At 44.1% G+C, this 23,441-nt stretch overlaps 1 protein-coding gene across 1 annotated transcript; it reads left to right on the top strand.

Annotated features, from left to right (window-relative positions):
* The first annotated feature begins 990 nt into the window (after window positions 1-990).
* Window positions 991-18,491, top strand: LOC310796233 (uncharacterized protein). The gene is made up of 8 exons (XM_083658381.1): window positions 991-1,085; window positions 1,915-1,992; window positions 3,376-3,498; window positions 5,688-5,868; window positions 7,146-7,378; window positions 10,006-10,093; window positions 15,205-15,315; window positions 17,807-18,491. The coding sequence occupies exons 1-8, from the start codon at window positions 1,038-1,040 to the stop codon at window positions 18,082-18,084; spliced, it is 1,140 nt and encodes a 379-aa protein (XP_083514507.1). The 5' UTR covers window positions 991-1,037; the 3' UTR covers window positions 18,085-18,491.
* Window positions 18,492-23,441: the final 4,950 nt, after the last annotated feature.

Here is a 23,441-nt window from a genome sequence, read left to right on the forward strand (position 1 = left end):
TATAACTGATTACTTATAGGTGGCAGTAATATTATACCAGTTACTTTGTCAAGTAACTCAAGTTACAAATTGAGTTACTTTTTTTTAATCAAAGCACCTATTTAAATAAAGATACAATCATTTCCTAATCAAACCGTGTTTTTTTTATGCAAATAACCACTATAGATGACAATAACAAAGGAAAAGAATACAAATTTGAATTTTGGATTGTTTACACTGACTTCAAGGCAGTTGAAATTATTTTTCGGGATGGTTCTGGGGTGGCAATGTCATTCTGCTGCTGCTGTTGTTTTGGTGAAAGTAATGCAAAAGTAGTGTAATAAGTAACGAGTTACTCTACACAGACAGTAATATTGTAAAGTAACTTATTACTTTCAAATGAAAGTAACTAGTAATATGTAGTATATTACATTTTGAAAGTAACTTGCCCAACACTGGTGTGTGTGTGTGTGTGTGTGTGTGTGTGTGAGTGAGTGAGTGTGAGTGAGTGTGTGAGAGAGAGTGTGTGAGTGTGAGTGAGAAAGAAAGAATATTCTTCAGGTCTCCTGCCAGAAATTACATCCCCCAAGTTAATCAACACGGTTCAGTCTGAAGGGAAAGAGCACGTCAAAGGAATGTTATCTGTAGTATGGACATGGTGATAAACTGTGCTGCCTAGTATGACTGGGAAGACGGAGAGGACTGAAATGGTGGTTGATGCTGCAAAGAGGTTTCTGGATGTGGTGGATCTGGAACAGATAGGCTATAGATAAAATACTGAGAGATGCGTTTGTGCAAACTCAGGCATCTGCCTCTGAGTGATAGTATGGACAATAATTATGAATTGGAGCACTTTGGGTGGATACGGTGTTACTTTTAGTTTAGTTTATTTTTTAGTTCAATTCAGATCAGTTCAGTTTGAGTCTGTTCAGTAGATGGCGGTAATGCAACATTCTGGATGCCAACCGCCGTAAACTAAACAGAAGAAGAAGAAGACCATGTGACCTGAGCCGGAAGTTTAAGCGGAGCTCAGAAAGACGAGAGAAAGCAGTTCCTTTATGTTGTGTTTTTCTAACATTCTGCTGCTTGTCTACAAGGCGAACACGGTAATAATTAGTTACACTGTTACAAAATAATGTTTATTGTTTTGAGCTTTGTGCTTATAGGACGAATCAGCGTGACGTCACTTGACACCCAGAAATGCGGAACCCCGTGGCAGTTAATAGTATGAGTTGTGCCAAACAAACGTTAATATCTCAAAAACTGTACATCACATCGCTTATATTTTGACATTTTGGGTGAGAGCAGAATTAGCTCAAGAGTTTGATGTATAATATATGCATGTCGTGTTAAAGTTGTGTGAACTGTCGCAGCTTTTAAAATGTAAACATTAGCCGGACTGGCCCCTGGCCTATCATTTGACGAAAGTGGCCCCCGGGCAAAGCAAGTTGAGTATCCCTGGGCTATAGTATAGGTATGGCGAGTGCCATCCCTTGCCATACCAAATTGACACCTGGTGGAATCTTTAATTACCAGGAGCAGTAAAGTTCAGTCTTTCACATACAAAATGACGATGAAGTGTCATACAGTTTGTCACCCAGTGAGGGCAATAAAAACTAGCCTGGGTAAACCCAGCCCCCACGTGACCTGCTCTCAGAGTTCTCAGTCACTAGCCTTGTGACTCGTGAGCAGGGTCAGTCTGAGAGCAGGTCACTGGGGGCTGGGTTTACCCAGGCTAGTATTAACCTAGTCTGATATTCAGACTGAATTGTCAACTCGTACACTCATTTCCATCCACAGCTACTGTAACTCCCCAACTCTGTGGAGTGGGCGGGAGTGGGACTTTGAAGATCTGGAGCCAGGCTACCTAATAACCCTCTGATTATATCTATTTTGTCTGTCTGCCTAGCTGTCTTTCTGTCTGTCTGTTTTTAGTTGTTACTTTATAGAGCCATGGCATCGAGGAAAACGCCGCGCTCCACTCGCAGACTGTGCACCTGGATGGTCGAACAGGTGGGTGTGTTTAAAGGGTTTGAATTGTAGTGTTGGCGCTGCAGGGTTCCTGATGAATAATAAAATTGCCTATGCAGGCAGGCGGTGTTTCTGTCAGTCCCGATTTGTGTCACGAACGTGATATCGGGCCAAAACACGGTCGTGATGTCGGGCCGAGGCCCGGGCCGACCGATACCACACAACACACACAACACAAGTTCCTGACATAGGGCAGGGCTGAAGCCGACCGATACCACACGGCCCGGCGGGTCGACACCGCACAACACACACAACACAACACAACACAACACAACACAACACAACACAACACACATCTTCAAAATAAAAGCCCAGAATACACACATAACTTCAAAATAAAAGCTCTAACCATCTAAATAAAAGCCTAGAACCTTCAAAAATAAAAGCACAGAACCTTCCAAATAAAAGCACAAAACCTTCAAAATAAAAGCACAGTCCTTCAAGATAAAAGGCAAAAACACAGACCTTCAAAATAAAAGCCCATATACCTTCCACATAAAAGCCCAAAACACACAGGCCTTTGAAATAAAAGCCCAAAACACACACAGACCTTCCAAATAAAAGCCCAAAACACACACAGGCCTTACACACAAAACAACACACACACACACACCACCACCAACAACAACCGGGCCTGTGTGTGTTGTACCGGGCCAGAGTCCCACCAAAGTAGATTTGAAGGCTGTGTTGCGGTCTGATAATCTACTATATTTAAATTTGACAAATTTTGTGCCCCTGAAATTTCAACTCTTCAGTGTGCCCCCTCAGCTTTCTTCCTGTCCTTTAAGTGTCGGTAGCTCTTTGATGATTTGAAAAGGTTTCTAAAGTCTTGACTTGAGATCTTGTGTTTGTGTAAATGACTTAGATTAGATGACTTAGAAAGTGATGATTTGTTCCAGCAGATGATTTAATTTAAATTCTGTTTTCTGAATTTCTATGGAATTGAATGTATTGCAGTTTGAACACTATAGAAATTATGCTCTTACCAAGTTTTTATCCTATTAAAACCATATTGCATTGTCCTGGCTGATATTCAGTTTTCTTTCAACTAAATTGATACTGGATTCTTGATTTGTTCTGACTTGACTTGCTGTTGTACATTTAGACTTGAGACTTGGCGCCGGCGGTAGTGACATGGACTTGACTTGGACATAGTAATCTACATTTAGACTTGACTTGGACTTGACTTGTTATGCCTCACTTGAGACTGACTTGGGACACTAGTAAAGTTGACTTGGTCACACCTCTTCTGTAGCTGTGTTCAGGCAGAAGCTTCCATCTGATTGGTCGATACCTGATATTAAATAAAAGCACAGTTGGTCGAAGCCTAAGCCATGGTACTGATGTGAGGCTGTGTGTGTGCAGGTGAGCAGTGGGAATTACCCGGGTCTGGTGTGGGATGACGAGGCTAAGACCATGTTCCGTATCCCATGGAAACACGCAGGGAAACAGGACTTCCGCAGCGATGAGGACGCCGCCATCTTCAAGGTCTGTAGACTGTGTCGTGTTAGGAGTCCTAACATGTATGGCTGTCAATGGAAACGGACCTTACACCCATCATGCCAAAGCATGGGCATGTATGGCTGTCAATGGAACTGTTTCCCTAGTATTTATTGATGATGTGACTGCTGACAACAGCAGCAGGATGAATTCTGAAGTATTTCAGGCAATATTATCTGCTCATATTCAGCCAAATGCAGATGGGCAATGAACCCAAAGCACACTGCGAAAGCAACCAAAGAGCTTTTTAGGGCAAAGAAGGGGAAAGTTCTGCAATGGCCAAGTCAATCACCTGACCTGAATCCAATTGAGCATTGCATTTCACTTGCTGAAGACAAAACTGAAGGGAAAACGCCCCAAGAATAAGCAGGAACTGAAGACAGTTGCAGTGGAGCCCTGGCAGAGCATCACCAGGGACAGAACCCAGCATCTGGTGATGTCTATGGGTTCCAGACTTCAGGCGGTCATTGACTGCAAAGAATTTGCAAAAGTGATTTATGATTGTTAGTTTGTCCAATTACTTTTTGTCCCTTAAAGTGAAAATTTGGTCCCTTAAAATGTAATGTAATTCCTACACCATTCACCTGATTTGGATGTAAATACCCTCAAATTAAAGTTAGAAGTTTGCAGTTAAAGCACATCTTGATTGTTTCATTTCAAGTCCATTGTGGTGGTGTACAGAGCCAAAATGATGAAGATTGTGTCCAATGTCAAAATATATATATGTATCTAACTATGCGATACTTTTTTTTTTTTTTTTTTTTTTACTTTTTCAGAACTTAAAGAAAATAAAACAAGAACAGGAAAAAAGAAAAGAAAAAACATATATACATACATTCAACATTACAATGCTACAAAATGGTGCTACTAGTCATAGAAAATGTGCTTACAAAACGATAAAAAAAAAAAAAATACTGTGCAAAGGATCCAAAAGAAACTCAATTACCGCTTTTAGCCTGATCAAAATAATTCAGGAACGGGTCCCAAATAACAAAAAAATTCCTTAAAGAATTTGTCCTCTGGATTCTGAGTCTCTCCATACGTATAACTGAGATCATGTCTGTCAGCCACAGCTGAAAACAAGGTGGAGAGGAGGACTTCCATTCCTTCAAAATTAGTTTCTTGGCAACTGTCATTCCCTGTGTCAGAGATTGCTGCACGGCCGTTGGGAGGAGCAAAGAGGACTCCGAGCAGCCGAAGATGGCGAGTTCCGCCTCCAGCTGGAGGGTTATTTTGTAGGCCTTAGAGTACCAGTCAAATATTTTGGCCCAGAATCCTGATAGTGAAGGGCAAAACCAAAAAGCATGGGACAGTGTGCCCTCCGACACCCGACACCTATCATGCGATACTTATGTTAACAGGAGAACAGTTATTACATTCCGTAATATTAGATAACTTTTATCGATAACTTTTATTCCACTTACTAACCAGTCAAGCCAACAAGCAATAGTCTGTCAAATGAAATTGAAAGTAAAGCATGATTTTGCACAATTACGGGTTAAAACTCGCCCACATCTTTATTGGGAGTGGCTTGTAATATTATTTACACAGCGTGTATCTCCAAATATTTACTTTGAAAAACAACTAAGATTAAAGTCGAGCTGAACCCAAAAATGACTTCTTTTATTTTAGTTAAAATACCTGGGTATTCAGTACACCTATTTAATAATGTATGCCCAAAAGAAATCACAAAAATCTAATTTCTTTAGTTTTTCCACACTTTTTTACATCAAAAGTTCATTTTTCAAGAAAGAAAAATACAAAAAACACAATAAACATTTACATAAAACCTATAACCACATACACAACCAGATTCACTCAGAGCCCTCCCCCCCACCCACAAAACCAACAATGATATTCGCTCACAGTTTATATATTCAATGTAGTATGTGCCATTCAGGACATATTAACCCAGGCAGGATCAATAAGTGGACAGTCTCCACTACACAACAAACAAAAACAAACAAAAAAGAAAGACAAATGCAACCTAGCTATCATGGAGATGTCCATGGCCCCCACGCACGGCTTCAACAAATGCATTCCACGTGTTAGCGCCATGCATACAGGCCACTGACATCTCTATGACAGCCAGGTCCACAGCTGAAGAAGCCCATTGTCTCTGTCTAGTTATGTCTAGTTATGTTCACTGACGAAAAACAAACCCGCATCTTCCCCAGGCGTGGGCGGAGTTTAAGGGGAAGCGGGCAGATGGCGCGCGGGACGATCCCCCCATGTGGAAGACGCGCCTGCGCTGCGCCCTCAACAAAAGCCCCGAGTTCACCGCGGTGACGGAGAGAGCCCAGCTGGACATCGCCGAGCCCTACAAGGTCTACCGCCTCGTGCCTCTCAGCCAGCAGGGTGAGACACTGAGACTAAGTAACAATATAAGGCTATTAGCTGGTTCAACACACACCTGCCAACATTAGGCTGTGAAAATGAGGACCCCTTTGAAGAAGAAGAAATTCCCTCACCAAAATTTTGCCTAACTTTGGAGTGTTATTTAGCTACCTTCCTGACAAGCTAGCATGACATGGTTGGTACAATTCGATTCCTTAAGTCTTCTAGTTTCATATGATACCAGAAACTTCACTCTGGCTTTAAAACTGAGCCTTCTGCAGCCTCTGAAAGTAAATGTTCAAAATTGTGATGTTTCCCAAATATCACGATATTTCTGAAAATCGGCCCAATCCGGCAACTGCTCAGGGTTAATGTGTATGTAAAAACTGTTGTCTGTAAAAAATAAATAAAAAAACCAATTCTCTGGCGGACCACCAGGCGGAGACCACAGTTTGGGAACCAATGCACTAGGACTTGGCTATCTTATAATGTTATAATCATGTTTTCCAGTGACTCCTGAGCAAAGCAGTCAACGAATAAAATTGTATAATTTAAATGTTATTATGGTATCAAAAAATTAATTAATTAATTTCTGGTATGCAATATGATGACAAAATAGTGTATCTATGAGGATCTGCAGACTTTAATCAATCTGTTTGAACCAGAAATAGCTTTATTATCACAGTTGGGCTAAATGATGAAGTAATGAGTAGTGTGCCATTTCCTTTGTGATTGTTTTCAATCCCTACCCCTTGTGGCTCCGTTTTGAAGGGCAAGGGCCAAAGTGAGGGACACTCAAAAACAAGGGGTAGGGGTTAAAATAAGAATTGGGATTGGGCCTTGGACTCGAGATAGTGACTTGACTACAGTCACAGTACACCTCCTCTCATGCCTTTGACCCAACCTGAGATTTATTTATTTTATTTTTTTAGCCAGGAGCAGCTCACGGAGACCAGGGGTTTCCCACAGAGCCGTAGCACCACCTCCTATTAGTCCATGATCGGCGAGCTGCGCAATCACTGGACAGGCAACCTGTCAATCACACCCCAAAGCATAGTCTGCTTTATCGTCTGTTTTACTCTAAATGCGACCATCATTTACAAAGTGAACTTACAAAGCTTTGAATCTGCACTTTCATAATCTGTTAAAAAAAACAGAAAAATGTTCCTTGGCCTACTTGTTACCCACAACACCAGTCCCTGTCACATTTGTGGAAATCGTTAATTTGTCTAACTTAAAATGGTCAAGTTATGCATTTTAAGAGACTTCAAAGTAATGATTATTTTCTATATGTTTAGGTTTGGTGGTGGCTGAAAAAATTTGCAGGGAGAAACCTGTGAGGAGACAGAAGAGGAGGAGCAGCAGCGAGTCGCAGGGCGAGAACGCCGTTCAGGTCAAACAGATCAATGAGGAGCCAGTGGCCTCTCAGCTGGTACAGGTCAGGGCATCGTCTTTATGGAACCCACCGCAGATTTGCGCAGACCACCCCCTCCGCCCGCCTACGCAGCAATCAAGCGCCGGGATTTGCCAGGTGTGAGCCTTTTGTTCCCTTTTGACAGGTAGAATCTCCCACACACACACTCTGCGCCCAGCTCAGCTATTTCATTAACCAACTGAATTACTCTTGATAGCGGACATTGAAATAAATTATGGTCACGTACATTCCTTAATGTAATATATGAACGCTAATGTGGCTTCATTGGATCAATACCGCTCGACCATGCAACCAATATTAGACTTTTATTTATTTTAGTAATTATGCTACCCAACTTGTACCCAGCAAACAGATTTGTGCAGTGATCCCCACACCCCTGTATTAAAACATGAGTGGAAATATACTAGAAATCTTGCGCGCTCGATTCCTAGGCTTGCCTGTTGTGTGGGCTCGCTCACCCGCTGCACGGCCTCGTATACGCAGGTCAGCCGCTCCGTGACCTCGCCTGCTCTATTGGCATGCACAGCGCACAATTGCTCAACTTTGCATCACTGATGACATCCCAATTGCTCGACTGACATCACTCAGCGCACAATTGCTCAAAAGTAGAGTCCGCACATTGCATAATAGACTTCACTTCCAGTTTATTTGTAGATAGGCCCTGTTTACACGGCGACGCTCCCTTCATAAAACGGCAAACCTTTTTAGCGTTAGTGCGTTATTGGGTGGTGAAAACGCGAAAATCTGAAAACAGGTCCCAGAGTGGAATTCTTGAAAACGCTGCCCCTTCCTGTCGCTGTGTAAAGTGGAGAAACGCAATTCAGGTGATGACACAGCCCCTCTTTGCCATGTTAGACAATGGTAGGCAATAGGAACATTGAACTAGCCCAATACAGCCTTATGGCACAGGCATAATGAGTCGCATTGACATTCAACAAACGATTTGCTAAAAACACAATCTGCGTTAAGTCCCCCCTACTAACGTCGCACATAGCCTATTAATCACTGTCTCCCACATTGAATAATTGACAACAACTCACTGTCTGTGATGCATTTCCTCAAGTGAAGTCCCAATTGTGCTCGGTCTTTTTTATGTTGCTTTACTGGGTTTTTATACGGTAATCCAATCTGGAGCATGATCTGGAGCAGTTTATTAGGCTACCATTTGTGACTTCTGTGTCAGACGCGTGGAAAATGCATTTAAAAACTTTAATCACAAAGCTAAATCAAGCCCGTTAGAAACAGACAGAATAGGAGAAACTAGGCGTTTTTACCTTCAAAATAAAAGCCGTATTTTATAACTGGGTAAATATCTGAGGGAGGGCCACCGCTCGACCCAGCCAAGTCTCGGCCAAGGTGCTGGAAAAATAACTAGAGTTACAAATATAAAAGGAATTTCCGCACACTTGAATCTGTACAGATTTCACATTTATTTAAGCTTTCGGTCGACTAGACCTTCATCAGAGCATGGTAACTGGGTAAATAAAAACCAGGGTCGTCGACTCACTGCGTGTTAAAATTGACTTTTAGTTGTCTGTGTTCTATATGTCTATAGTGTATTTCGGATCACACACAAAAAACGTTGCGACATGCATCAATAAGATTATTAGTTTATTTAATTACCATTATTGTGAAGGTTTTAACCAGAAGTTTCAATGTTATTCTGGCTCACTTGACGCTTTTGCGGCTCAGTCAGCCTGACAGTCTGCACGCAAATCGTTATCACACCAGCTGTGTGTAAATGCGAAATAAAAGGTGAGGACACAACGCTAGTTTGCCGTTTTATGCAGACGGTTGTCGTCTAAACATGGCCTTACATTCAGTCATGGCGACCTTCATCAGAATGAAGCAGGACGTGACAGAACACTAATATAAATAGGTTAGTCATGATGACATCATCAGTGATGTCAGTCTCGAAACAGAGGCCGTTGCCTAATGCAGTGAGCAATTTTACTGGTGACATCATCACTCAAAGTCCTCATCACTCTCGGGGCGCAGTGGTAGAGCAGTCGCCTCATAGCTAGAAGGTCCTGGGTTCGATTCCCACCTGGGACGCTGTGAGCGCTGAAGGAGTGCGTGCCCGCCCCGTCCGCATGTCCTCGAGTGCCCACCGCCCGGGTGGGGTCGTCAAAAGGGCCTTTCTGTGTGGAGTTTGCATGTTCTCTCCGTGCCCCCTGGGGGTTTCCTTCACATAGGAACCCCTCACCAAAACGGTGTGGTGCCTCCTCTGGTCGTTCGGGGGACCTGTTCGGAGGGAGGGGGACTCGTTGGAATAGCGTGATCCTCCCACGTGCTTATGTCCTACCGGTGAAGCTTCCCCCTGTCAGGTGAAAAGAAGCGGCTGGCTACTGCCCACCTCCTCCTCTGGCTCCCCCTTTACCGTGGAGTGTAGAGCGGAGCGGGCACCTCCTGTCCGCTGAATATAATATAACAGCAGGAAAGAAGCAACACAGGTGCAAGCAAAACTGTAATGAGGGCCCTGCCACTGGACCACTGCACCTGTGTTACTTTCTGCCTTTTAGACACAAAATGGCTGAATTGTGTAGCGGTTAGCTAACTGCTAGCCAGTAGCATGTGTTTCTAAAACTAATGACCCATTCGTTAATTGCTACAGAAAGAGCTGCCTCTTAGGGGGGGTCTTGTGGGGCGGGGGAGGGGCTGTAGTCAAATGAATGAAAGGTGCTTTTCTCTGTGGGGTAAAACCTCCGTCTGTCTGCTTTCAGTGTGTTGAAGACATTCTGCTGGGGAGTGAAATCATCACCACACAGATAGGAGAGCCCGCGCAGCAGAGCGGCATACAGGAAGAAGGGAGTGAGTTCAGTTCTTTAATCACATCAGTTGGATTTAAGCGCTCAGACTGGTGTCTTAAGCCTAATCGAAATGTCCGGTCTTCACCGCACTTGCAAACTCGTGGACTTCCCGGGAAGTCTGCGAGTGCTGAAGGCTCCAAATCCACAATCCATCCAGTCCACAAAGGGCCTCGAGCAGACTTTCTGCAGACTTCCAGTGTCCGCTCGGTGTGCAGACTTGACCACTTTACTGATTTAATTACCCAAAACTCATTGCAATACGAATGTGATGTTTGTAATTTTTCCACTTTCCAAACAACAACACACACACACACACAAAAAATATATATATAGACGCAAGCGGCAATACCAGGGGTTCAAGCCTTGAACAAATGCTTAAGAAAACAAGGCTAGGTGTCGGAACCTAACATAAGGCCAGCGTTTGTTGACTGGTGATGATGTCACAATGCCCTAAAATGGCCTGCAAAGGCCTAAAAACAAAATATCGCTGTAGTACCTGGCGTGGGCAGATTCTTTTTTTCTTTTTCCTGGAGCATCTAGTAACCACCAATATGTAGCCCAGGTCGACTACTGACCTCCAGCTGCATGTGAGCAAAGTCAGCAATAGAAAAACAGGCAAGAGTGATGGTGATGATGTCACAATGTCCTAAAATGGCTTGCGAATGCCTAAAAACTAAAATACACCGTGGGCATATTTTATATATATTCTTTTCCTGGAGCATCTAGTAACAACACCTTTGGGGCATGAACCCCTAATTATGAATGTGTAAAACAATTACTTTATTAAAACGTTACTTGAATCATGTAGGCCAGAAACAAAATTCAACCACATCATGACACAAAATATGTAGAAGTAAAGGCCACAGAAGTGATGGTAGCGTGTCTATCAGCAGCTTATTTATAGCCTTGCAGTCTCTCGCACTCACAGACTTGGCAGGATCAGGGATGACATTCAACACATCGCAGAACGTACGACTAAAGTTTGTGAAGGACATTTGGATTGGGCCTTAGTCATTCAAATGTTTCTCAGAGGCACAAATAATCTGATTGGTTGAGTTAACTAACCCTCCTGAGCGGAGCCAAATAAAGTTTTTCAGAGCGCAAGTTAGATAACTGACAAACTTGAATGGTAAAGAATCTCTGGTCAAAATACAAATAAAAAATGTAAATGCAATGACAACACTGTAATCATTCGATTTCTTTAGACCACTGTGCAGTGGTAATCGCTGTTCATAATCGCAGCGTGTGATTCACACCCTCTTAACTTAAAATTAATTAAAATTTTAGAAATGTAATAAATGATCTTAGAACTTTAAATAACATTGATTAACTCAAAATATTACAACAAATCGTAGCTCTGGTGTCTTCAATAGGCCCTTTTCACGGGGGCCATTTTGTGTCGAAAAAGCAGAATAAACACAGGTGCAAGCAAAACACTAATGAGGGTTTCCAAATTCCAATCATGGAAGTTTGAAACCCTCATTAGTGTTTTGCTTGCACCTGTGTTTATTCTGCCTTTTCGACACAAAATGGCCCCCGTGAAAAGGGTCTATTCGGTCTCCTACCACGGCTGATGAGGCCATTGACCATCTACTAGGCCCCAATCTCAAAGGTGGACAAACTTGAGAGGATGATCCGCTCATTGGCCAGAAGCTGGCTAGGTCTCCCCAGGTGCCTCAGCAACATAGGGCTCTATGGAAAAGTCATCCTGGAACTTCCTGTCTCCCATCTTTCAGAGGAGTTAAAGTGCACTAAAGTAAGGGTGGAGTTATTACATTATCCTGTGGCTGTGACCCATGTGTAGACCAAACTGCTCCCACCTTGGCAACTGGGAGGAAGTGGACCGCATCAGCAGCTACACAACAGGCAATGTCAGCCCTCCAGCACGCGTTATTATGGAACCCACCGCAGATTTGGGCAGACCACGCCCTGCGCCCGCCTATGCGGCAGTCAAGCACCCGGATTGGCCAGGCGCCCATGACAAGCTCCGGCTGTGCTTCCTTGACAAGTTGACAGACACGGCCTCAGCCTGGATGAAAAGCTAAAGGCTTTTTGAAAAGCAAAACATGAGTTTAAATGAAAAAAAAAAACGGTAAATTAACAATGTTTTAACTACTTTTTGCTCCATCAAACTTCTTAGAAAAAACTAACACATCTAGATTGTTCTTAGTAGCGCAACAGATATTTTTTCATCTCTTCTTACTGATATTTGAGGCAATATGATCTTTCTCCTCAGAAAATCTGACTTCAAGCCAAAAGCCCCGTGAGAAAAATCTGCCGTTTACCTGCATCAAGACAATGTCACGGGTTCGGTTCTAAAAAGAGATAAGCTCGTGTCTAGGTGAACTGGACCCGCAACACACCACGGCAGAATAAAATAACCACAAGGCTGTCAGGTGGAAAGTTTGCAAAAGGGAAATGGACTTACCCAGCATACGGCGGAGAGCGCAGGCCCCGAGGCAGACAGCTTTACGGGACAGCCCAAGCCGGGGTGTGGAGGCTAGGCAGTACACTAGCTTCCCTTCATTAGTTTAGACGCTAACAGAAAAGTATCTCACACACACACTCACACCCATACGTGAAAATAAAGGAATAAAGAGAGTAAAGAACAGGAACGAGAGAGACAACATGTCTTCCTTGTTTGGAGTGGCAGCGAGAGAGCCCCGCAGCCTATTGCCACGTCATATAGACCAGTGGTCCCCAACCACCGGGCTGCGGACCGGTACCGGACCGGGCCGCAACGCATTTGGTACCGGGCCGCGAGCCCGGTCAAAAGGTTGGGAACCCCTGATATAGACTACACCCCCTCAAGTCAACTCCCACTTTCCTATGACAGCCTCACGCGACGTCATAAATCACATAACGGGTAGTCTCGCTGGCCAGCCTCCTCTCCCTTCCGTCCGAGGAGTCTGGCGCCGCAGGTCTCCATAACTGGGATAAACCCTCCCCTGCTCTACTCTGCTCTCCCATTGGAAGCGTTGATTTCAGACGCTGCCGGATTTCCGCTCCCCGCTTAAGAAGCTCGGTCATTGGCTCCGACCATGTCAATCAGAGCGGCTTCCGCTCCCTCCTCCGTGTGTGTGGCTGTAAATAGTGCCCTGCCGCCTCAGTGAAAACAACAACGCTAACTAGCTAGCAAGCTAACGGCAGAAACCTACATGCTAGCTCGTTGCTACACGCTGAAAACGGCAAGTTGGATTGTTTGAAACTATTTTCCAAGGGCACTGCTGCTAAGCGCCGCCCATCGCAATCCCACTATGGAGACCTGCGGCGCCAGACTCCTCGGATGGAAGGGAGAGGAGGCTGGCTAGCGAGACTACATAACGGGTAACCGACAACCATCATATTAACGAACTGTGACACCAAGAGTAATGATATCTCTGAGTTTCCTGCTTTGAAGGTCTCTCTCTCTCTGCCTCACACCATCCATTTTCTGTTACAATAGAATAAATACTGTAGTAGTCTTATTTTCATATTGATATTACTGTATGTACACAAGACGCAAGTAGCCTAAATGCATTCATCACTGTCTCACTCAAACAATTTTCTATTACAATAAATTAGCTTTTTTCACTTCCCACCTAGTCTCTTCCCACCCAATTCAGCCATTTTGTGGAGAAGGCCCTCACTGCAGTGGGGAGAAGTTCAACGTGAGCATAGTACAACGACGTTGGAGTACGTCCCCTTTACGCAATAAAACTCAAAGTGGGCGTAGTCCAACGACGGTGGAGTTCAGAGAGCCTGGGTGACGCGAGGTTAGTTGGAGTAGGCGCTCCGCTTCTGCCATGTGAGAGATAGAGTTTGCTATAAAATCGACTGTAACTCACTTTAATCTGAACTGATTTTCATGAAATTTGGGTTGTTATAAAGTATAAACGTGAGAAATTGAACATGATACAGGTTACCTGTGCCGTTGTTTGTCTAAGCTTGTGCAGTTCTGTGTGTGAGTACTTTGAGAGCAAACCAAAGTCAAGTCCTTGTATGTGTACGTACTTGGCTGATTCTTATTACTCATTGGAATTAAATTCAGTTACTGGGGTGGATATAATCAGCTCTATGCAAAATGTATAACAGATTGCTTGGAATATAGCCTACATCTACATTCTGTGAATGTGAATATCCTTATCAAGGCCAATGAAATGCCATAATTTTCATATCGTTTCATCTCTATAAGGAAGGAACCCTAACAACTATCTAAGACAGGGGCCATGCAGTAATGTACTTTTTTTTATTATGAATTTTTTACTTTTTTGGAGGGGGGGGGGCTTGGTAGATCATGTAGAGCTGGTAATTTTAAAAGTAGCTCACAAGGCAAAAAGGTTTGGGCACCCCTGCTCTAAGATGTACCTTGCCAAAGATTTCATTAGAAATAAGTAGTAGGAAAATGTATATATTTCTTTGGTTTGGTTAATGTTTTGGTTGCGCCACCTGACTTTTTTGGGGGTGGTCGAGTTAAAAATACTGTCAAAAGATTATTTTAAACACTTGGAAATGTTAACTAACAAATGAGACATGTTTAAATACTGAACATTTTACATAGACTTATTACATTAATATATACATGGTCTCACTCGCCACTATATGTCACTTTAAAAGGTATTTTACTTTGCACTTTATAATTTATCATTTGATTGTCTTCTGCCTGCTCCATATTTTGCTATCTGCTATTTGTTTTTGCTATTGCTGTGATCGCTGCACTGCATACTGCACAAAGACAAATTCCTCATTTGTAACGTGTTTACTCACAATGACTATTATATTAATCTTGAATCTTGAAATACACTGTTCCAGACTCAAGAATATGGGTTAGATCCATTTTGAAAATACTTTTTAAAAATCCCTTTTTTGAAGCCTTATTTGTCATTGACCCATTATGTAGTAGTTAATGTAAATGTTTAAATGCACCTCTCTGTCCTTGTTTGTCTTAACCTGTGTGTGTGTGTGTGCGTGCGTGCGTGTGTGCGTGCATTGTGAGCATGTTAACCGGAGTCAAATTCCTTATACAGTATGTGTATGTACTTGGCCAATAAAGCTGATTCTGATTCTGATTCTGAAAAGGTTTAGGTAGTTTTCCTTATTGTGAAGATGTGTGTATTTCATTTGTACCTCCAGACTTCCAGCAGCTATTGGTTTGTAAAGAAGAGGTTCCCCCTGAGCAGCAGGAGTGCAGCCCCAGTCTGGACCAGGAGGACCCAGAGAGTTCAGAGAGCCTGGTGACGCGAGGTTAGTTGGAGTAGGCACTCCGCATCTGCCATGTGAGAGATACAGAGTTCTCTATAAATCGACTGTAACTCATTTTAATCTGAACTGATTTTCATGAAATTTGGTTTGTTATAAACGTGAGAAATTGAACAAAAATCTCAAATGTCACTCACTATACTGTATGTCGCTAAGTCACCAGGGTGGTCAAGTCACTCAAGCAGCAGTCAGTGCCAGGGCCACCAACAGTTGTCCGGGCCCTGGGTCAGGGTGGCCCAAATGGCCCACTAACACCCCCCCCCCCCCCCCACACACACACACACACACACACACCATTTTTGTGTGCGGTCTTATGCTGATATTTTTCTTGTAATACATTTACTTATACTCTTTCTGTAAAAAATTAAATAAAAAAAATCGTCACCTGAAAGGTCAAGAGTTTAATCTAGCTGGACTCGCCTCCAGTACTAGGATCTACGTACACTTTCAAAATAGCGCCTAGTCAGCAAAAAACAGGTGCACAGAAAAAAAGAGAAAATAAAATGAGAAGAGGATAACAGAGCTTTAAGGCAGTTTATGACCAGATATTTAGCAAAAGGTCAAGTGGAAGATGAAGCTAAAACAAGTAACATGGCAGAAACACAGCCACTGGGCATGGTGGTGCATTGGTAGCGCTGTCGGCTCATAGCAAGAAGGTCCTGGGTTCTATTCCCACCTGAGACGCTGTGGGCGTTGAGCGTGTCTCCATTCCCATGTTCTCAGTGCCTACGGCCCAGGTGGGGTCGTCAAAAAGGGCCTTTCTGTGTGCAGTTTACATGTTTTCCCCATGCTCCCCTGGGGTTTCCTCCAGATAGGAACCCCCTGCTAAACAAGGGCAAATTCGGCCCAGGACCACGTGCGTCGTGTAGCAACCGCGGGTGTAGGCTTACCTGGGACGTGGCTAGATGAGGTACCGGCACGGATCGAGTGACGCCAAATCGTACTTTTTGTATAGTGTCATTACAAAAGTAAATAAATAACAGGGTGAGATAAAGAGCACATCCCCCCAATATCCAAGTATAATACAGTGTGTGTGTGTGTGGGGGGGGGGTTATATTTCAGATCAGCCAAAAAAAAATCGAATGCCAAATCATATTTTTCCAACGTTAGTGTTGTAGTATAACCAGCAGGAGGCCATTGATGTGTGCCGTGATTTTGGTGACACTACATTGTATGAGAATGAAGTTATTGATTAATTTTCCCAGTAACAATTCACTGAAATTATGCAAAATAATATTTTTCCAAAGTTAGTGCTGTAGTATAAGCAGCAGGAGGCCATTGATGTGTGATGTGATTTTGGTGAAGCTACACTGTACAACAGTGAAGTTATGGAATATTTGTGTAGTAGTCTGTGTTGCACTTTGTAGATGGTCCCTAAAGGCCTAAACATGGTCGTCCGTCCGCCTCGAATTGGAGCCGTCTCGCCGTCTGCCGGCGCCAGCTAGCCCTACATGCTCGGACGCCACTACGCCCTCCGACGTCAGCCGACGGCGGCCCCTCCCCGTAGGACGGCGCTCCACCCGCCGTCCTACGGGGAGGGCGGGGCGAGGCTCTGACGGACGACCATGTTTAGGCCTTAAGCACTCGCTGCACATAGAGACCAATGTTATTTGTCCAGCTCGGAGGATGTTTAGGTGAAAATGAAGTTGTAGCTCGATGTCTAACTTACTAAGATGGGAAAGAGGCATCGTTTGTGCATTACAAACGCCTCGCTTATGCGCTATTAATCCAGGAAGTGCGAATCTGTCAATATTTCCAACTTGTCTTTGCCGAAGTGGAGCGGAGCTGTGTTTTTCAAAGGGAAGGCAGACGTGACTGGCAGTATCGTGCCGTATTAAGCTGCATGAAGTTGACAATCTTGTGATCTATTTCAATTATGGCAAAGCCCAGTTTCCCCACTGGAAATGCCCAAAGTCACAGTCACTCTCTTGAGGAGAGGACGGCTTTACTCAGTCGCTCGCTCTTTTACCCCCTCCCATTGTAAAGTAACACACTTCTTCACTGCAACTCTGCATGTATCACTGCTACCCGCATCGATAAGTAATGTTAATTGTTGTTCATGTAAAAAGGGACAACGGCAGTTAACTATCACTGATGGTTCAACGTGCAATTAATCCACCGTTCACATGCATGGCAAAGCGAACTGCGTGTTGCAGTGAGTGAGTTTGCGTAGTGTGTGTGTGTCTAGGTGCGCTCGTTGTAATTCAGGCAGCGCCGCAAGTGGGCGGGGGTGAACATTTAAGCAGCACGATTGAAACACCACCCGTCGGGAAATGAGAGGGAATCTCACCAAACGTCCCCGAAATAAACATTCCTTTCCGTGACATTATGAATGACTGACCCTAACGAAGTGTCTCTTGTCTGCTCTTGACCAGCGTGCTTGTGCACGTGGTAAAAATACCGCCTAGCTTTAACTTTAACGTCCACTTATGAATAGCTTGTATAAAAGCCTAACACAACATGTCCTCTCTGACAGAAACAGCTGAGTGTGGAGATGGTAACGTTGGCTGCATCAGAGAGGAGATATGGACTGCAGGAAAGAGCCAGCCTGCAGATGACAGTGGAGCGGGAGAGGCCAGCTGCTCTACAGAGAGCGAGGGAGACGATGCGCCTGCCTCAGAGCAGGTGGATGGATCAGACACTCATTTTAGTGATCCTAGCTTTTGGCCAGATAAAATGACTTCTGATAGGGTGAAGCTGGTACGTGTCCAGAGATGGGAAGTAACTAAGTACAAATACTTAGTTATGAAATGAAATGAAACCGGACGGACAAACCCCGTCTTTATTTATTCACAGACACACACGTGGTCACGTGCACGGCAGCCAGTACACACACACATGACAATGGAGGCGCTGTGAAATTTGTCCTCCACATTTGACCCATCCTGGCTCGCCCTCCTCCATGGTCAGACGACGAGCAGTGCAGTGAAGTGCCTGGGGACCAACTTCTTCCAACCGCCGCTGGTCAAACGACGATCTTGTGCATGTTTTTAGTGGGGGGTTATATATGGAGGAAACCCCAGTAACTGTACTTAAGTAGGATTTTCAGGTATCTGTGAGTATTTATTTTTCTGACAACTTTTTACTTTTACTCCCTACATCTTACACAAGTATCTGTACTTTATACTCCTTACATTTTCAAAACTGGTTAGTTACTTCAATTTTAAGACATAAACAATGTAACAATGTTTGACTGTCTCTCTCATCTCGCGCTCTCCCGGCTTTCACGTATTATGTGCACCTTTTTTGTGGAAAAACCATATCACACAAATTACTAATCAAAGTATAGCCTTTATACATCTTAACACATTGAATGCCAGCCATGTTTTCATTCCTGTAGGTAAGTTGTGCCAGGGGTGTTTTTGACGATTCTGGCTCATTTTAGAAACAGCCGAGGATTCTTTTCTGTTAAGAATTCATGAACACCAATCATCTAAAAATAACTAATAGAATGTGTGCTTTCTCTGTCTAAAAGAGTTAGTTTGCAGAGTTAGTAGTTATGTAGATATTAGCCGTTGAGTACAGCATGGTTTCAGCGTCTGGAAATTTATTCAGAGATAAATGGCTTTTTGTGAAACAGTCACTTTAACCATTCATTTTTGGCATCAGTAAGACCGTCAGACATTCTAAACAATAGTTTTGAACAGTAATTTCCTCCATAACAACAGGAAACACCCCTCTCATTCAAACTCCTCCCTCCGTGTGTCTTCTCCTCCTTCCTCCTGGCTGTACAGCGGGCGTGTCAGAAGCGCTTTTGCTGCTGCCTGCCTGTGTGCCTGCCTGCCTGCTTGCCTGCGTGCAGACGCTCCTTGTGCGAGTCAAGATGGGCCGGGGAATGCGTGGGCGATGGGCAGATGTTGATTCTGGCCTTTCTGAGGTGTTTCAAAGTGTGTTTCACCTATGATCTATTTTGCAAATCGCTCTCCGCTCTCTGTGTGCTGCTGCCGGTGCGCGGCCGCTCTCAGGCAAGACAAGTCTTGGAAGGATTACTGTAAAATCGCCACGGCATTTCCTTGAACGGCTTGGTCCCGCGGCAGTTTTTTCTTTGATTTCGGTCGTCTGGGGGAGCACTGTCAACACTTAGTGGGTCGGTAAAATAGATTATACACATTATCTTGCTCCAATAGTGATCTCGAAGATGTAAAAGTTGTTGATTGATGTACCACCGTCAAAAAAAAAAAAATGTTTATGTAAGACGAGTAAACTCGGCTCTGGCACTTAAGCGTTGGATTATGTAAGACGAATTATTTCGGCTATGGCACTTAAGGTGTTAAAACATGTCTAGAGGGGATCTTTTAAGTTTAATAGTGTTCGAATTAATGACGCACAGAACAAATTTATTATACTTTATTACATTTCAGAGCCTGTACTTTTTTACTTTTACTTGAGTAAACAAGTTGAAGCAGTACTTCTACTTTTACCAGTCTTTTTATATACCTCCGCCCGCGATAGCTGTGGCCGGAGGCATTATGTTTTCGGGCTGTCCATCTGTTCGTCTGTATGTACACAACACGTCCCATGCTTGTTAAGGCGATATCTCGGGAACGCCTTGAGGGAATTTCTTCAAATTTGGCTCAAACGTCCACTTCAACTCAAGGATGAACGGATTAGATTTTGGTGGTCAAAGTTTAACGTCACTGTGACCTCACGACTGCCCGTTTCATGCTCGTTAACGCGATATCGCAGGAACGCCTTGAGGGAATCTCTTCAAATTTGGCTCAAACATCCACTTGGACTCTAGGATGAACTGGTTAGATTTTGGTGGTCAAAGTTCAAGGTCACTGTGACCTCACGACCACCCATTCCATGCTCGTTAATGCAATATCTGAGCAACGCCTTGAAGGAATTTCTTCAAATTTGGCTCAAACATCCACTTGGACTCAAGGATGCACTGATTAGATTTTGTTGGTCAACGTTCAAGGTCACTGACCTCACAACCACCTGTCCCATGCTCATTAACGCGATATCTCAGGAACGCCTTGAGGGAATTTCTTCAAATTTGACTCGAACATCCACTTGGACTCTAGTATGAACTGATTAGATTTTGGTGGTCGCAGTTCAAGGTCACTGTACCCTCACAAGCACCCGTTCCGGCTTCTCGGTGCGGTACGCAGGCATGTAAATTACAACAAAGAAATATCCAATCTCCTAGCTGATGGTCTCACATTTGCTCATGTAGGTCATATAAAGGCACCATTATTTCATAACCAGTTTAAAAGTTCCATGTAGGGATTTAATTTTAATGTTACAAATGGAGGGCGGAGGGCAGGTATGCGGCATCGCTATGACGACTAGTTGCCATTACTTCAGCAGACACTACTTCAGGTCGAGATGAGTAAAGCCGAGTTGAGACGAGCCGTATTATGCAGTACCATGTGCATAATAAATGTGGTGGAAATGAGCCATTACAGAAGGTTTTGGGCTGTCCTCTGCACCGCTTGTCTGACACACGATGGAGTGCGCACACAGAGGCAGTGCACCCAGTGGCAGAGTATTTGCCTGATGTGATCCATGTATTAGACACCCTTCTCACAACAGGTAACCTCACCAGTGAAGCCAAATCTGAGGTGCAGGGATCTCTCAATCTCTCAATCCTGGTTGCTACTCCATCCTCTGCCGATCTGGGGAGAGCCGAGACTGGCTCCATGCTTCCTCCGAGACATGGGCAGTCAGCCAGCCGCTTCTTTTCACTTGACAGAGGAAGCTTCACCGGTAGGACATAGCACGTGGGAGGTTCACGCTATTCCAACCAGTTCCCCTCCCTCCGAACAGGCGCCCTTAACGACCAGAGGAGGAACCACATTAGCAACCAGGATATTGCATGTTTTTGTGAAGGGGGTTCCTATATGAAGGAAACCCCCGGGAGGCACGGAGAGAACATGCAAACTCCACACAGAAAGGCCCTTTTGTCGACCCCACCCGGGCCGTGGGCACTCGAGGACATGCGGACGGGCACGCATTCCTTCAGCGTTCACCTCGTCCCAGGTGGGAATCGAACCCACGACCTTCGAGCTGTGAGGCGATAGTGCTTACCACTGCACCACCGTACCTCCCTTCATTTTGAGTACAGTGAGTGAATGGTAAATAATGCATGATCCATTCCGTTCATTCAGTTTTACTCCTTGAAAAACTTCAACCAGTGCCAACTTCATGAGTAAACTTTTTACAATATAATTTATTGACATCTGTGTGTGTCTGTGAAAGATAAATGCTGAGGTTTGGGAATGATGGCATGTCTCAGTGTGTTGCTGTATTTCATTGAGTCATCACCAGTATGGGAGAGTTGATTCCATGGTGCCCTGAAATAAGTTGGGACTTATTCAGAAATGGTGTTGACATTCAAGCTAAGACACAAACTGTTTTACAAAACAAAAATAATGTATTTACACATTAGGTTTCGATTGGATTTATAATGGCATCCTCTTTGTAATGTGCACTTTCTCATGAGTGCTGCAGCACTTTACTGAAGCGTCCTCTTTTGCACCAGGGGATGCCTTGTGAAGATCATCTTGTCCCGGGCATGAGGAAGTTCTCATGGTGGCCCTGGATACAGCAAATCACTTTGTAACATGGAGAGAACTTATTAAATCATTGAAAATGGATGTCCTGAGCAACATTAGCTACATTATTTTATCCGTTTTAAACACCCGACTTCTGCATGTCACCGCCCCTTCTGCATGAAGGATTGCCCTTGATTGGTTCTGCCATGCATTTCTTTTTTTACTCTAATTGTTTACATTCGTTTCATTTGTGACCCCACTCACCCAGCGCACCATGTTTTTCAGTTGTTGCCCTCCGGGTGGCGCTACAGGTCTGCCCACCAAAACAACCCAGGTTAAAAACCGTTTTCCCACTGCCATATGAACACTGAACTCTCTCTGACAATCCCCCCATCTCTGCTGTTATAACCATGAAATGTTGTGCAATACAATTCTGGGTTTCTGCCTGTTTGATGTTCTATGTTGGAACCTCAAGTTCAAGTTTATTCATATGTCCCAGAAGGGCACTCTGGGTTGCAGCAAACATAAAAACATAGAAAACAGGCATAACATCCTGGATAAAGACATAAAGTGCAGACACAGTTAAACACAATATACGTACAAAGTAGCAGTTTAAAGTGCCAGTGTGGTTTAAAGTGACCAGTGCAAAGGTGCAAGGCTATAGGCCAAAGTGGTCGTTATGACACTCAGCACAACACAGTTACAGGAAATAAAAGGCTACAACAGTACATAATGTATTAAAGAACGCAGACCAAAGGCCAAAGTGGTAATTTTGACACTCGGCGCTACTGATTTCAAGAAATAAAAATGCTACTATAATACAAATTGTAAAAAAGAACGCAGAAGACCAAGAAGAGACCTGGCTTATTGTAATGTACTGAAAACAAATTCCGCAGCCTGGCTGTGTGGTCATTAAAGTATCTAATATAATCTAATTTGGGCGATGCAGATAGAGACTGAGCAGATACATCAACCCATGAGAGGAACGCTTCTTCACAACCTGTGCCAAGGACTTCAACTGTTTTGGAAATTAAAATCCTCCGTGTGGTTCAAGTGTTGTCATTTTGTCAGCGCCTCCTCCCTACTGACCATCAGCAAAGGAGCGCCACAGGGCTGTGTCTCTAGCCCCCTCTGGTACGACCTCTAACCCCACAACTGCATGGCGACACAGACTTCAAACACCATTGTGAAGTTTGCTGACGACAGCGGTTGTGGGGCTGATCTCCAATGGTGATGAGACGGCCTACACTACAGGAAAGAGGTGAATGCCCTGGAACAGTGGTGCCAGGACATCCACCTCTCTCTAAGACCAAGGAGGTCATTGTGGATGATGGGGAGGAAGACTCACCCCCCAGTCACCATCAATGGGAGAGTGGTGGAAAGGGTGGACAGCTTCAAGTAAAGGCCCAACAGCACCTGCATGGACTCAGACACCTAAAGAAATTTGGCTTGAGGCCCAAAATCCTCACAGACTTATACAGAGGCACCATTGAGAGCTTGCTGACCGGCTGTTTCACTACCTGGTACAGGAACTGTACCATCATGGACTGCAAGCCGTTGAGAAGGGTGAGGCCCAGCACGTGACCTTACGACAGCACGTGACAGGATGTG

Source organism: Poromitra crassiceps, assembly GCF_964638095.1.
Source record: "Poromitra crassiceps genome assembly, chromosome: 2".
Classification (NCBI taxonomy): domain Eukaryota; kingdom Metazoa; phylum Chordata; class Actinopteri; order Beryciformes; family Melamphaidae; genus Poromitra; species Poromitra crassiceps.